The sequence below is a fragment of the Panicum virgatum genome, chromosome 6N (assembly GCF_016808335.1).
Source record: "Panicum virgatum strain AP13 chromosome 6N, P.virgatum_v5, whole genome shotgun sequence".
NCBI classification, from domain to species: domain Eukaryota; kingdom Viridiplantae; phylum Streptophyta; class Magnoliopsida; order Poales; family Poaceae; genus Panicum; species Panicum virgatum.
Window position 1 is genome coordinate 51,148,765 of NC_053150.1, and position 16,376 is coordinate 51,165,140.

At 44.6% G+C, this 16,376-nt stretch overlaps 2 protein-coding genes across 4 annotated transcripts; both read left to right on the forward strand.

Moving 5' to 3' along the window:
* The first annotated feature begins 4,393 nt into the window (after nucleotides 1-4,393).
* Nucleotides 4,394-7,988, forward strand: LOC120678811 (ankyrin repeat-containing protein At5g02620-like). 2 transcript variants are annotated; one of them, XM_039960193.1, is made up of 4 exons: nucleotides 4,394-4,726; nucleotides 4,869-5,392; nucleotides 5,940-6,349; nucleotides 6,531-7,988. In XM_039960193.1, the coding sequence occupies exons 2-4, from the start codon at nucleotides 4,996-4,998 to the stop codon at nucleotides 7,407-7,409; spliced, it is 1,686 nt and encodes a 561-aa protein (XP_039816127.1). In that variant the 5' UTR covers nucleotides 4,394-4,726; nucleotides 4,869-4,995; the 3' UTR covers nucleotides 7,410-7,988. The 2 variants fall into 2 exon arrangements, with proteins under 2 accessions (XP_039816127.1, XP_039816126.1); XM_039960192.1 differs by having other exon boundaries at nucleotides 4,394-4,612.
* Nucleotides 7,989-10,772: 2,784 nt separating this feature from the next.
* On the forward strand, nucleotides 10,773-16,340 carry LOC120678705 (la-related protein 6B-like). 2 transcript variants are annotated; one of them, XM_039960009.1, is made up of 10 exons: nucleotides 10,773-11,254; nucleotides 12,368-12,449; nucleotides 13,012-13,106; nucleotides 13,431-13,493; nucleotides 14,861-14,937; nucleotides 15,019-15,109; nucleotides 15,214-15,261; nucleotides 15,345-15,413; nucleotides 15,554-15,688; nucleotides 15,773-16,326. In XM_039960009.1, the coding sequence occupies exons 1-10, from the start codon at nucleotides 10,868-10,870 to the stop codon at nucleotides 16,049-16,051; spliced, it is 1,326 nt and encodes a 441-aa protein (XP_039815943.1). In that variant the 5' UTR covers nucleotides 10,773-10,867; the 3' UTR covers nucleotides 16,052-16,326. The 2 variants fall into 2 exon arrangements, with proteins under 2 accessions (XP_039815943.1, XP_039815941.1); XM_039960007.1 differs by having other exon boundaries at nucleotides 10,776-11,254; nucleotides 15,551-15,688; nucleotides 15,773-16,340.
* The last annotated feature ends 36 nt before the right edge of the window (nucleotides 16,341-16,376 follow it).

The window sequence follows — 16,376 nt, forward strand, 5'->3', positions numbered from 1 at the left end:
AAGAAAGGGGTAACGAACTCAAAGTAACTAACCAAGGCGAAAGGGTTTGTAGCCTAATAGTTACACGAGTCTACACTGGCGGAGCCAAGTGTCGGCCAATTTGGGAAGTGCCCCCCTGCTCGGCGCGGATTTCTGAGGATCCAGTACAATTCACAGTTGATCAGCAGTGAACACTACAGCAAATAGTAGTCCAAAGTAGAGAGGCAGTTAGTGCATGCCCTACAGGCACACAACACTCAGGAAAACAGTCGGCAGCAGACTAAACTCTTATTAATTAAAGCTTCAGCTCTTAGGCTACCAAAGCACAGCCAGCGCAAGCAGCATGTCAGCAATTAACAATTTGATCCTTGGCGCTTACTCCCTCCGTCCCAATTTAATTACACCTGTGAGATTCAAAAAAAGTCCCAAATAAAACACACCATATGAAGTGCAGTGCAGCTCATCAAACCGGGCCCATCACTGATATTGCAGCAGTATACGTTGTTTAGCTTCTGGGATATTCCAGATGGTATACGTGGAGGCATAGTTGCCTCTCAAGTATAACATGTATGAGAAGCTACAACGATTATCTATGTTTCTAGTCTACCTGTTGTACGAGTGCGCATGTATTATATAGGGATAGTAATGTCATTTCACATGAATATTAAGATTGCTATTCAAATTCTAGAATTACACTTAAACTGGGACGGATGGAGTATGTAGAAGGCTATCTATGCCCCCCCTAGGATTCCTGGCTTCGCCACTTGATCTTGTGTTCGACTTCTCGAGGGAGCGAATATTCCAGGGTTTAACGGCGTTGTGCTTTCATTTGTAAGCGACGTTTTCATCGACAGTGAAGTACTTATGGTGACTTCGTTAATTTTGAGAATTTACCAGTTCAGTCATAAAAAATGTTCGTAGAGGTAGAATTTACTCATGGGCAATGCACCATGGTGATTTTTTTTTCTCTAGTAGTTAACTGAAGTTTTCCATATAAATTATAGTAGCTTCCTTCTTTTGCAATGGAGAGTGCACTAGGGTCAAATCGATTTTGGCTTCGCCACTGAATTTACATATGTGTGTTCATAGGGGTAAATGTACATGTGTTGTGAGTGTTGAGTTCTACATACGTGTTGTGAGTGTTGAGTTCTACTATGTAATCTAAAAGAAAAAATAACTAACCAAGCATAGTTTAAGCCATTTCTGGGGTGGTCCGAGAAACGGCGAGTTGACTGGCCCCATTGACTTGTTAGGCCGCATCGAAAGTTTTTTTTTTCTTTTGGAAGATAAAGAAAGCAATCCTAGCCTAGTTGCTGCGCCTAGGAGTAGTAGAGTAGCCGTATGCAGGGGCGCGCGTGGGAGTCGTGCTGAGTTGACCAAAACCGCAGATGTCAAGGTTGGTCGGCTACCTCATCGGATCGCCGCCGGTATTATGTGTCATCAGTGTAGCAAGCAGTACACCCGCAAAAAAAAAAGTGTAGCAAGCAGTACGTGGGGTTTGCTTGATTGATTGACCGCTTGCTTCTGACGACGGCGACCTACTGCAATCCCCCATGGCTCCATGGCCAATGCCTCTTCTTATCTCCTTCCGGCACCGGCCAGCAGCATTGTCCTGTGTCCGTTCCTGCCTGCATATGTAGTCTGCTTGCCTCCTTCCCATGCAATGCATCATCTTCCTGTACACAAGCAGATTAGTTTAACAGCACTGAATCACTGCATATCCTGTTTTCAAAAAAGGGGTCTGAACCACTGTCAGATTGGTGCTTGTTTTTTCCTCCCTTCTTCAAAGATCAATGATCCTTCACCGCTTCACGAGTTGGTACACCTCGCCGACCTATATATCAAGATTATCTGAGAGATATAAACACTGTTATCTTAACCTTAGATACTGCTACGGCCACGCAACAGCTTGCCACTTGCCACATAACAAACACTGTACTAATTGCTGATGATCCACGTGTGGCCCTGATTACATGCTTTTGGCCGCTTTTCCCGTCTCTGAATACTATACTGATTCTGCTCATGGGGCGCAGGAAGCAGCCAGGGGTCCTTAAAGAATTGTTGCAGAGTGGCGTTAGGTGCTGCAGTGATGCTAATATCGCGCATCATGCATGCATGACCCCTGTCACCTGCATAAGAAAAAAAAAATGAAAGGATTAGGTGCTCTCATCAGGACCGGGAGGGGCACCAGCACATGATGCACCCAGCTAGTACTATTTTACATGATCCTGCGAGATGTCTGTCACAATAACATTATTTCGTTTTTGGGACACAAACATATATGCTCTTCTCATTAATTGAAGATTGTTGCTGTGTGCCCGTACATACATACACTCCAATATACTATATATGTTTTAGGTGGCTCTGCAATATTTGTCATCAGAATTGCATGACCCACCCATGTAATAAGCAGCAAAAACAATAGTCTTCAATCTAATCACAAAAATCCGGGACATCACAACTTGTGTGTTACTCCCTCCGTTTCTAATTGTAGGTCGTTTGACTTTTTCAACTCTAAGTTTGATCACTCGTCTTATTAAAAAATTTGTGCAAAACATCACTTCTTTTTGTTGTGGCTTGCTTCATTAATACAAATTCTTGAAGAATGGTTTAAATTTGACTATATTTGCATAATTTTTTTTGAATAAGACGAGTGGTCAAACTTGATGTCAAAAAAGTCAAACGACCTATAATTTGGAACGGAGGGAGTACTGATGCTTCAAACTGTGAGTGGCTGAGTACAGCCTAATCTTCTAGGAAAAAAAGGTATGTTTCTACTACTTGAAACATTATTAGTGCTTGAGTTTTACATAAGGTTTGGAAGAAAATGGATAAACTTGTGGCAACCTAAAGGCACACTCCTACTATTTAAAGGAAATACATTTTTGTGTGTGTGTGTGATGATAGAGGAAAGGAGACAGGAGCCACATGCATTCTTGTACTCTTTCTCCGCCATGAAACCACCACCATGTTCTTCCTTGCTCTTTCCAATTGATCATGCATGCCTTGGAAGCTTTCGGCTGCAGGAGCCCACACACACGTGGGGCCCGAAAATCCAGGACATAAATTTACTACTACTGGCATCAGTCACCACGGTGACATGTGGGCCCGGATGCATAATGCTGCGAGCCAATACCCGGTCGGCATCACGTGTAGTAAGCGTGTAACTCATGGTGATTTTGTTTTTTTTTTAAAAAAATCCGAGTTTGTTTATCTGCTTTTACCCTAACCGGTGAATGTGATGGCCGGCCGGCAACGTCCTTGTTGGATTGTTATTAAAAAGATTTAGAATATGTAAAGAGAGGTTAAAGGGAGAAAAGGACAAGCGTCCACTATGTTTTGTTTATGCTTTCGTTACTCGTTAGTGTGTACTCCGTACGTACAAATAGGGTAGTGTTTTGCTGACCATGTAAACAGGAGCTGCTACAGACACGTCGCTGGTTAAAACCATTCCTTAATCAGCATTGTTAGCTTACTGTTTCATTGCAAGAGTTAGCATACAGCAGCTAATTGTGACACCCCGGGCTTAATAGGATTAATAGTTGCAACTTCTTTTCCGGAAGCCGGTCTCCAAAGAACTGTGAGGTTAAGCGTGCTTGGCCCGGAGCAATTTGGGGGATGGGTGACCGACCGGGAAGTTCTTCCCGGGTGCTCACGAGTGAGCACAAAGTGTGCAGAAAAGACTGGTGTTGGTCTGTGAGGGCAGTCTATGTCCTAGAAAGCAGCAAGATGTAAGCGGGTCCGGCCTCGCTACAACTGTTACAACAGTGTACTAGCCTCTCTGGACAGTGATAGTTGATCTTCCATTGTTTGCAGCTTAAGGTTAATTTGAAACATTTCCATATTTAAGGACCACACTATACCTTCATACTCCCTCCAGGTTAGTAAAGGAAATCATTTTGGACGTCGACATGATTTTCAAAAATAACTCCGATCACTATTTCTTTGCTATAAAAATTTATAAAATATAGTTAATATATATTTTTGTGAAACTACATTTTAAGATGAATCTAATTGCATCATTTTCATATTTTCAAACTCAATCTAAAAAATTATTTATAGTTAAAATTTCAAATATTTAACTTAAAACAAACTCAAAATAACTTCTTTTACCAACATGGAGGGAGTACATTTATTATGGTTCCTCTCCACAATTTAATCAAAAGATTTTGTCATGCCATCTTGATTTTGTGCAGCTGTTTTGTTTCTCTATATTGGCCTTTTACTCTTTCTATTGATTGAGTTAATGACAGAGGCAAAGAGCACCACAAACCAAACTTTATCCGAGAGAACAACCACAAAGTAACAAACAGGATCACGAAATTTGCAGCCAATAGGTAGCTGCCAAATAGCATAATAATTTATTCCCAGAAAAATTAAAGGACCCAACCCTACCAACTTGTGATCAGGGTGGCAATTGGCATATTTGTTCGACAGTCTTCTCCCATCAACGGCGGCGGCCAGGCAGAAGTGGCGAAGCCTGAAAGTGAGCTCTACGAAAGAGAGAGGGGCCAAACCAAGAAAAGCCAGGAGCAGGGATCCGACCAATATCTCCACCAGGAGTCCAGGACCTTTGGTTTCGTTCCCTGCTTCCCTCATTGGGTGGGGTGTTGAGGTCGCTGGTGCCCGAAAGGTGAGGTTTTGGTTTGGGGGACTCTTTGGATGATTCATTCGATTTTTTCTTTTCTTTGGTTCTTGCATTCTCGAGCTCTCCGGCCTGTTCTTGGTTCGGTGGGGAATGGATTCTGTAATATTCTCGTTTTATTTCCTTTTCGTTATCGATTTCTTCATTGAAATTGATTTGTTTCGCGTTTCAGTTCATGCTGTCAGTCTAGATCACTGTGTAACAGCGGGAGTAAATGCAAATGGCTTTTTTTTTTTGTTTGCAGTATCAGGCAAAGTTGCAATCTTTGGGGAGTCGTTGAAGAGTCGCGTAGAGTTTGGTGAGGCAAAGGTTTCCGGGTTCGTCAAGAACGAGGCATCGCAATCTGAAGCCTTCTCCCATCTGATTCGGCCATGGAACGGCAATCCAGCATCCGGCTGGGCGCGCTGGAGAAGCTCAAGAGCTTCCGGGGGATGGAGAAGCAGAAGAGTTTCCGGGGGATCATGTCCCTGGAGCGGCGGAGCAGGGACAGCCCAGGGAAGCGCGGGGACACGCCGCTCCACCTCGCGGCGAGGTCCGGGAGCGTGGCCCACACCCAGAGGATCCTTGAGGACCTCGACCGGGCGCTGGTCGCCGAGATGGCGGCCAAGCAGAACCAGGACGGCGAGACGCCGCTGTACGTCGCCGCCGAGAAAGGCCACGCCGATGTTGTGCGCGAGATCCTCAAGGTCTCTGATGTGCAGACGGCCGGGATCAAGGCGAGCAACTGCTTTGATGCGTTCCACATCGCCGCGAAGCAAGGCCATCTTGGTAAATTGTCATCTGCCTTTTGTTTGCCGTCAACGTAAAAAAAAAGTCTATTCACAACCAGTTTTCTTAGCCAAAATAGTCAATCAAATGATGATTAGGGGTTTATGGAATGATTAGAATTTGGGCAGATGATGTTGCATGAGTTGAGACTGTCCGGTTGACTGCTGACCTATTTATAAATGTGATTGTCTAGTCTTAGAAAAGTTATTGTGCTTATCTTGATTGACTCAGAAAAATACATGTGCTCACTTGTAGAATGATTTATTCAACAGTATAAATAGGTCAGCAATTGTATACTACCGTGACTACCTTTTTCATATGGCTGAGAAAAAACATCAATCCTTTCTCGATCTTTCTTGAGTCTGTTCACCTAAAGAAATTCATACTATGATCTATGCTAAGTTGCTTGTGTTTCCTTTGTGCACAATGATGGTGATGGTGTGACTATTGGTTAGTTTAGTTCACATGAACCACATATTAGTGGACAGGGAATTGTAATGGTACCAGTAGTTTGATGGCTAATAGTCTTCCCATCTTGGTTCTGCAGAAGTTCTGAAGGAGATGCTGCAGGCTTTTCCTGCTCTTGCCATGACGACAAATTCTGTAAATGCTACAGCTCTGGACACTGCCGCAGTTCAGGGTTATGTTGATATTGTCAATCTCCTACTGGAAACGGATGCTAGCCTTGCCAGAATTGCGAGAAATAATGGGAAAACGGTTTTGCATTCAGCAGCAAGAATGGGCCATGTGGAAGTTGTAAGATCATTGTTGAATAAGGATCCTGACATTGGTTTAAGGACTGACAAGAAGGGGCAAACAGCACTGCATATGGCTTCGAAAGGACAAAATGCTGATATCGTGGTTGAGTTGTTGAAGCCTGATATCTCAGTTGTCCATGTTGAAGACAAACAGGGGAACCGACCTTTGCATGTTGCTACTCGCAAGGGGAATATTATTGTAGGTGATCACATTTTGAAATGTCTTTTTTTTTACCTTCATTCAGTTATACAATTTCTACATCATTTGCATCCAATCTTTCACTCGACGAACCTATTTTATTAGGATAGTTTTGAGCATAAAGCTCAACACCTTTTGGCTTTCTGAATTTTGACTCATATATGACTGTACTTCCTTACAGATAGTGCAGACTCTACTATCAGTTGAGGGGATTGACGTGAATGCAGTTAATAGATCTGGAGAGACTGCATTTGCCATTGCTGAGAAAATGAACAACGAAGAGCTTGTTAACATCCTTAAGGAGGCTGGTGGAGTTATTGCAAAAGAGCCAGTACATCCTCCAAATTCAGCAAAGCAACTTAAACAAACAGTCAGTGATATCAGACATGATGTCCAGTCCCAGATCAAACAAACACGACAGACCAAGATGCAAGTCCATAAGATCAAGAAGAGACTCGAAAAGCTCCATATTGGTGGGCTAAACAATGCCATCAACTCCAACACTGTTGTTGCAGTGCTTATCGCCACTGTTGCCTTTGCTGCAATATTCACCGTCCCAGGAAATTTCGTAGAGGATCTGAGCCAAGCGCCGCCGGACATGTCCCTGGGACAGGCCTATGTCGCAAGCAACCCAGCCTTCATAGTCTTCCTGGTTTTTGACGCCCTGGCTCTCTTCATCTCGCTCGCCGTTGTCGTGGTTCAGACCTCGCTGATCGTGGTGGAGCAGAAGGCTAAGAAACGGATGGTGTTTGTGATGAACAAGCTGATGTGGCTGGCATGCCTCTTCATCTCAGTGGCCTTCATCGCGCTGACCTATGTTGTGGTGGGGCGCGATGACTGGTGGCTGGCCTGGTGCACCATGGCAATTGGCACTGTGATCATGCTCACCACCCTTGGCTCCATGTGCTACTGCATCATCGCCCACAGGTTGGAGGAGAAGAACACAAGGAAGATCAGGAAGGCCTCCGCAAGCCAATCCCGAGGTTCATGGTCCCGGTCAATCGACTCGGGTGAAGAGATACTTAACAGCGAATACAAGACTAAGATGTATGCGCTGTAGGATAACAATTACATGATGATGGATTCTTTGTACATAGCACTGCTGTTTTTCCTGATGATACCAGATAGCATGCACCGGGATAGAACTGAAGCTGAGGATGATGCAGCGGCTGGAGCACTGTGTTTAGCTGAAGGTACCTCACTGCCAACACAAGGACATTGCGTTTCAGCTCACTCTGACTGCTTATTGCATCTGTCCTGGGTGGAGGTCTGCTGAAGCTGTGTGGCTCGCTTGCACCTGACACAGTTAGTGATGGATAGAATTCAGTTAGAGTAGAATAAGAGTTCAGTACCAAAGTGTAATGGTCATGCATTCTGATCCTGCGCTGGATGATGTAATGGGTTGCATTCAGCGATTGGCTGAACCCTTCTGGGCAGGTTGTTTGCTACTAGGGAGCCTTGGGGCCTGTGGCCTGTACCTGTACGTGACACAGGCTTTATTTTTTGATGACATGAAAGTGATCAGTGATCGATCACACGGAAGTTTTCCAGGACTTGGCTCTTCGTCACGACTAGCCTAGACGATGATCCTGTAATTTGTTGACCACAAAAATAAATGTGTAAGCACGAATTTGCTGCAGTTTGGTCAGATTTTTTTTTGATGAAATGGTCAAATTTTATTTGGCAAAAGGGAGGATGATTTTATACGATGCAGAAAGTCAAAACATCATCAGAAGGAACGAATCCTGTCTCTGAATACAAGGTCAGGATTTTTATTCACTCACTCGAACAAGCTAAGCCTATCATGAAACTATAGAAACCAACACATCAGAGACTCTTGCCACTCCAAGAAACGAGGGGTAAATCTAAAATGATCACCATGCAAAACGTACTGTGACATCGTTAAGGAAAAACTCATCATGCTAATGACAAAATAAAATCGGAGCATCGAGTGGATATCCCTCAAAGATCCATAAGCCCATAACAATCACTAGCGAAGTCTTCTCCAATCTCCATGTGTACGCATTCTTCTTTTCCTTGGCCTCTTCAGTGCCGTACACGAAGTCCAAGCTCCTGCAACAGAGAAGCAATCATCAGTAATGCAACATGCAGACAGAAGTTCAACTCCAGCAGTTACAATGAAAAGGTGAGATTTGGCAAGTCATACCTGTCTGAAGACCTGCATGTTCAGATTTCAGCACCCCGGATAGCCATGAGGCTGTTTCTTAGGATCTGTCGGTGGATCAGCAGGATCAAAACAACAAGCATGTATTTGTCAGTGGATCAGCAGGATCAAAACAGTTTGTTTCGGTATTTAATATTAGTTTTCATCTCTCACTGGCACCACAGTGTTCACAAAGTCCCATTTTTTCTGCTGCATCAGTTGTGCGGAACAGGGACAAATAGTCAAAAACCTCAGAACTCGAGCAAGAATATCGACAAGCAACCTGTCCACAGTCCACACGGCATCAGCCTCGTGGGCCTCTTGGGCCATAATCCGACTGGGATGGGGGCCCTCTTGTACAAGGTTAGGGCCTTGCCGGAAAAGAAATAAACGGGATGAGTACAAGTTCTTTTTTTAATCGCCTCAAAAGTTAAAACGTTATTATCTCACGAAGTCCTCACAAAATTGGTTCCTGATTCCGCTTTTCTCGGAAATACGAACTTTCCTGCCGTAATTTTGTATAGAGTAAAATACACCACCAGTCCATGAACTTATTCTAATGCGTCATCTAATTCCTAAACTCTTAAAATGCATTTTCCGATCCTGAACTTATTCTAAGCTTTCATATAAGTCCCTAATCTCTAAAAATGCATTTTTAGATTCATAAACTTGTCCGGCGGTGTTATGCATGTTCCTAAACTCGCAAGATACTATTTTAATTTAATATAAATATTATTTTGCTACTATAAGTTAATGAAAAATTCTTTTGCAATTTTAAATTTAATAAAATTGCTATTTTGATTTTCATCGAGAATAGGAACATATTATATTAATAAATTTATACAAAGCACATACAAAATATAAATAATTAGTAGAAAATATTCAGGATTAGCATTGATACCTTCATGTTAAACAAGAAAACTATAACATCCACCGTTGATATCAAATGATCTAGATTAACCCATGATGTATGATTAATAAATAACTAACTCAGAATTAAAGTGATCTTAGTGGTAAGATTTCTAAATGAATCAGCTGAAAAATAGTTTAATAAACAACCCATTTTGACTATAATTAATTATTGGCAACTTTCAGGGATATCAAAAATTTACCTTCAGAATTTAGAGACCGAAATGACACATTGAGACAAGTTTGGAGACCTGAAGATGCATCTTGAGAGTTTAGATATCTGAATGACACCATTGGACAAATTTAAGAATCTAAAAAAATACATTTTAAGAATTTATTGATACTTAAGTGCGAAGATTTACTCTTTTTTTATATCTATAAAAATATTGGCACACCTATGACCATCGACTCTGCCGTGTAACCGCTGACGTCCATCAAAACTACTCGTCATGCAACTACTTTATGCTTCATCTAAAGTTAGTCCATGATAATTTTGCTTTATACTCGAGGTAGTCCCAGGGTTAACCGAACCGTCGGTAACCGGTCCGGTTTGACCGGTTACCGGTCAAACAGGTCCGATCCGGTTCCGGTTCGGTCCGGTATGAAACCGGTCCAAATTCAAAATTTAAATTTGAATTCAAAAAATGAAAAAATTCCTAAAAATTCCTAAAAATACTTCAAGGTGCAACGAATCTAATGGTGTCAAATTTTCTCCAAAATTCATTCGTTTAACATACTTTTCAGGCATTTAAAGTTAAAACAAAAAAGAAAAAGAAAAAAATGAGACGGCCCATTAAGGCCCACTTGATAAACCGGTCTAACCGGCCGGTATACCGGTCCAAAACGGTTGCACATGCGATTTTAAATTTGGATTTGAATTCAAACCGGTCAAACCGGCCGGTAAACCGGTCTAACCGACCGGTATACCGGTTGAACTGAGTTTTTTGAATTCAAATTTGAATTTGACCGGTTTCTACCAGTAACCGGCCAAACCGGTCCGGTAAACCGGAACCGGTGGCCGGCGGTTACCGGTTAGCGGTCGGATACGTTAACCCTGGGTAGTCCATCTTACGTCTTGTACCTATACATATAATGATGAACCATGACTCCTCCACTTACCGCCATGGCTGATGGCTCATCACCACCAAAGAATCAAAATTGCTAGCAAGCTGTCAAAAGGTTGTTCATGAAACCTTTTAAATGTCGTATTTGAAGTAAAAAACGGTGCTAGCTGTTTGCTGTCACACATGAAAAACCCTACCACGCTTCACATGGACGGTGGGCGACTCCAACTCTAATCCATGGTTAAGCTAAACCCAGGGTTAGGAAAAAGCGCCCTTTGGAAATTGGAAACCGCTCCTCTTCTCCTTCTCTTCTCCCACTTCGTTCCACCCCTAAGTAGCCTGCGAGCAAATCAGACGAAACCCTCCCCTCCCCGATCCCCCATGGCGCAGGACGAGACCCCGGAGCCCTCCGCCACCGCATCCGGCTCCTCCTCCTCCTCCTCTGCCGCCGCCGCCGCCCCGGCCGCCCGTCTCAATGCCGCCGCGCCCGAGTTCACCCCCCGATCCACCGCCCAGCACCACGGCAGCAACCCTCACCGCCGCGGGTCTCACCACTACCAGCAGCACCACCACCAGCCGCATCACCACCACCACAACCACCACGTGCCGCAGCAGCACTACCAGCCGCGGCACCAGCAGCACCACCAGGGCGGCGAGGATGAGGGGAGCGCCGCCGCGGCGGGGGAGGATAAGGAGGGGCCTGCGGGTGCGGGGCAGGCGCAGCAGCCCCGCCTGAACGACGCCGATGCCCGGAAGGTCGTCAAGCAGGTAGCTTTCCTTGCGCCGCCGCGCCCGGTGACTTCGCTGCCTGCCTGCGTTGATGCATCTCCATGTCGATTGTGAGCGATGGGTGGTGCGAATCTGGAGTGTCGCGCGAACCTAGATCCTTGTGTTGGTGGACTAATCATAAGGACTGACCTGATGCGCTTTGCTTTTGATTGCTTGCTTGCTGCTCCAGAACTTTGGAACCTGCCATGTATTGGAAAATTCTGATTTTGAGTTCTAGATTCATTCTCGACTGAGATGACTGCAGGGTGCGGCATCCCTCGATGTTGATGTATGGCTTATAGGAACTATCTCATCACTGTGTTAGGATTCGTAGCTACTGCTAGCTATATAAGATGATGGCACAACTGTAGTGCGGCACGGTATTCATTAGCGAGGAGTGGTATTTGGATACAGAAAACTGGAACATAGTATGTCAGATTCAATTTCTTAGGTAACTCATGAAATATTTTTCTTGGGTAAGGGTAATGCTACGTGGTTCATACTTCATGCAAATCCATTGTATGGCGGGAAGGGAGCATGCTGCATTTGTGGTTGAGTGACTGGTGGTGGGGGCAAGGCGGGAACGTAGAACAGCTATAAGTATGCATGCCAATTCTTGGTAAACATGTGCAAAGTCGGATTCATCCGTTGCTATTAGGGTATAGCGAATACGACAAACTACAGATCTATCGTGTTTCGGAAATTAATTTAACTTGTATCTGGAGCATGCATGGTAGGTGGAAGCGTTACTTTACTGTTTTCTATTTTAGGACAATACTCCGGAAAATAGAAAGAAGTTAAAACATGCACGATCTCACTACTTTCCTGCTTTGCTCTTTCTGAGGCCGCAATAGAAGGTTGGAGTCATAGATACAGCTAAAAAGGATCATAAACAACAGAAAATAGCTTCGCTTATTTATTACTGTCTTTAATTTAATTTTTCTTGATTACCTTTTTATTTATCTCTCAAATTACTGAAGACAAATCGGCTGTACTAAATTCACTTTTAGGCTTTTATTGTTTCCCTTTTATAGTTGCTCATTCATCGGATGCTTGATTTACATCTGTCTTACTATGTATCCCTTTGATTAAATGTATTTGACAATGTGGCAGGTGGAATTTTACTTCAGTGATATCAATTTGGCCACAACTGAACATCTGATAAAGTTCATCACTAATGATCCAGATGGATTTGGTGAGTTCAATGTGTAATTTCAAATAAGCTTCCCAATCAACCAGTCTCATGGTATATAACAGTTTTGTTAGACGGTTTATTGTCAAGACCATTTGAAAATGCAATATAAAAGCAGTGTCTATATGATGTTCTAAAAAAAGAGGCTATTTTTCTGCTATGTTTCTGGTACATGTTCCCAGCATCCGATATTTGTTTGTTAACTGATTATTTTCATGTATTACTGTAAGTTACGAGTCTCGGGGATTACCAATTGCCAATAATCATGTTATGCTGAACTAGCAGCACATTTTTAGAGATGGGCAAATGCTATACTGAGCTGTTTCTATTTTTCTCGCATTATTAGCCATTCATTAATGGTAGCTGTCCACCCTTCAAAAAGTTTAGTGCTAGTGAACTATCCAATGCCTTTTCTACATTCTTTGTTCATCAAATAACACTTTAATTCTGCCATGTCAGCAAACAATGGACATGAATTAACTAAATGCTCACCTTGATATCTCAGTTCTGTTAGATTTTTATTTTCTGGTAAGTTGTGATATTGACAATTCATTGTGTTTTGCAGTGCCAATATCTGTAGTTGCATCTTTTAGGAAAATCCGGGAGATAGTTTCTGACAGATCTTTGTTGGTTGCTGCACTGCGCACATCGTCAGAGCTGGTACATCGTAGTCTACTATTGTACTTACCACTCTTTCAATATTCTGTCAAATATCAGCTCACTTTATTCTTTATGGTACCTTCTTGTTTGCATATGTTTTACATATTTGCTCTCAAGTAATAAGGTTCCATTAGTCAAACCTAGGATTTGGCTGTGTCAAACTCAATGCAGGGTAAAGCAGAAAACAAATATCTTTATAAACTTATATCATCCCATGGAAAGATCTTTCTTGTCATGTTTTGTTCCATCATCCCCACATCCAGAAGGGGTGCTTTGATGTTTTAGCCTTCACTAAAATACTGATTTGTATTGTATCAATAATAGGTTGTTTCAGAGGATGGGAAAAAGGTTAAACGCCTACGACCCTTCAACACTGAAGAAGTTCAGGTTAGTATCAAACTAGTCTAATGATCTATTCATGTGTATAGTGTTGGTGTCCTGACCCGGCGGTCCGGACCCAACTAGTGATGATGTTGTGTGTTCCTCGTCCCAGATGTTGATGCAAGAGACAACACAGTAACGCACGGGTTTATTCTGGTTCCGGCCGTGGGGCCGTATGTCCAGCAAAGGGGTGTGCGAGAGCACTGTACTGTCTTGCGCCGGGGGTGACTGTAGTAGGGGGTACAAGCGAGGCGAGAAAGGGAGGGAAGCTCCCTGGTCTCTGCTAGAGGAGGAGTTGATTGAGGCAAGTGCCAATATCGGGGCTCAGAAGAGCGTATGTGCTCTGTGAGTAGTACTGAGTGTTGTGTTCTACCGGATGGACCGACCCCCCTTAAGGGAAAGCCCGCCTCCTCCTTTTATAGACACAAGGAGGGACGGTGTACATGCACAGGGGACCGTGGAAGTCGTCGTCTTCTCCCCGAATCGCGGGGGTGCAGTGGTCGAGCACTGTGGGAAGTACACTGTGGGGTATGGCGCCGGGCGTGGCAGTCGTCCTAGGCATCGTCCTTGGTCTTGCGGAGATCGCGCCGGCGTCCTGGCGGCTCCAGCGGGTGGCGTGGTCTTTGCTGTAGGGGGTACCGTCCTCCAGGCGTGGCGTGGCGGTGTTCCGAGGGTCCTACAGGCCAGGGTCTTGTCCTGGTCAAGACCGGAGCCGCTTCCGAGGGTCGTGCCCATGCCGTTTGAGGGCTCCGCGGAAGGGAAAGTACAAAGGAGGTACGGGGAGTTGGCAGTACAGTAGCTGGAGCAGTGCCGAGCACGTCCTGCACCGCGTCGCAGGTTTCCACAGTGTCGCCACAGCGTTCGGAAATGTGGAGCAGTGACCGGAGTTGGCGAACGGGACTCCGGCCACAGCCACTGTGCGGAGTGGCGGCCTGACGCCGTCTGACCCGGGCGCCGTGGAAGAGTGGTTTGAATTTAATGCCTTCGTACGGCGGGCGGGTGGGCGGAAGGGCCATTTGTCCTTTCCGTCGAGGAGTGGCCTCGAGCGAGGCGGAGACGTTCTGACTTCTCGAGGGCAGGCTCGCTACCCTCGAGCGAGGCGGAGGCGCGGTCGAGGGCTTCGGCGGGGAGCCCTCGAGCGAGGCGGAGATTGCCCCGCAGATCCGAGGGGGGTGCGGATGGGCCGCACTGCATACGTGGGCCGCGTGTTGGGCTTCTTTGAGTCCTTTCCTTTCTTCCAGATTGGAAGGAGACTGTAGGCCTTCATGGGCCCGATTGCCTACATGTGTTTGCGTTTTTTAGGGCGCTTTTAGTCCCACCTAATCATGGTATCCGACATATAGACTAATGAAATTTGTCCTTTGTGCATCCAGTCACGTATCGTTGTTGCTGAAAATTTACCTGATCAAAAGTATCAGACTCTTATGAAGATTTTCTCGGATGTTGGGAGGTAAATAATCATGTTTGTTAGCACAAACAGTTGCCCAATTCTATACTGAGCTGATGAGTCATGATGCTATCTACATTGCAGTGTGAAATCTATACGTACCTGCTATCCACAGGATGGTGCTGCAGCTGCTGCTAGCAAAACATCAAGGATTGAGATGCTTTTTGCTAATAAGGCATGTGCCTGTAGGAATGCTAAAAGTTCTTCAGTGAGTGCAATCTTTGTGACATGAAACAATAAACATACTATTTTTACTATTCTGTTTTGTTTTTCTTGTAGCTGCATGCTTTTGTGGAGTATGGGACTGTTGAAGATGCTGAAAAAGCGGTATGTCAACTTGGCCGTTCTATCCAGTTGTGCTTTCCCACCTTTGGTTCACTAACAGAAGGAACGCCCTGTAATATGTATAGGTTGCATTCAGTGGTGAGGGAAAGTGGAGGGATGGTGCGATTAGAGTTCGCTCGCTGCTTGCTTGTCTGGTACTTTGAATACTACCACTGTGCTGTTTTCTCAATGTCCATTCCGTGTTTTTTGTGAAGTTGGATGCAGTAATGGGATGATAGTGAAGAAAACGCTTATGCAATTTCCTCTGTTTACTCATCTTCATTCTTTGTAGAAGCATGAATTGGGTCAAGGAAGGAGAGGCGGAGATGAGTATGCTGCGGATGAAGATGGCCCTGACACAACTGGCCACTCACATGACTACGGAGCAGATGATACGACCCAGATTTCTGAAGCACATCTTGAGCATCAGGTACTGCTGTGGCCCCAGTTTTATGTTGCCATCACTGGCTCAAACTTCTTGATGATGGATATTCTAACCATGAAAATTTCATAGGCTGAAGATGGCTACTATGACAAGGGAATGAGGCAAGGAAGAGGGCGAGGACGTGGAGGCAGAGGCCGCGGTCGTGGCCAGTACTACAGCCACAGCCGAGATGCCCACCATCCGATTGGCACTCCTCCATCAGAGCACCCAGCTATCCCAAAGCCGCCCCCAGGCCCCCGCATGCCAGATGGCACAAGAGGGTTTACCATGGGCCGAGGGAAGCCGCTCAACCCTACACCAGATGCTGCGCCTATCACAGATGCTGCATCTATCACAGATGCTGCCTAGTGGTTACCCATGTGATGGCCTGTTGCCCTGCTCGTCATCAGTCTCGTACAAACCGTGGCAGTGATCCTTTGCTCAGGTTCTAAAACCGATTGCTGTAGTGTGTTGGTTCATTTTGATGTGAGATCTAAAAGAGAAAAATTATGGCTGGTACCGTGGTACATGCGTGTATACCAACACCGGAGGTCTGAACATGTGAACGTGTACTGTGATATGTAGTTCTTAAAGTAGAAAAATCATACTTGACAAAAAAAAGGAGGTTATATGATTACAGCGTCTCTTCTGCTCTAAACATATTCGAAGCATTTTTGGTTCGCCACCATAGCGA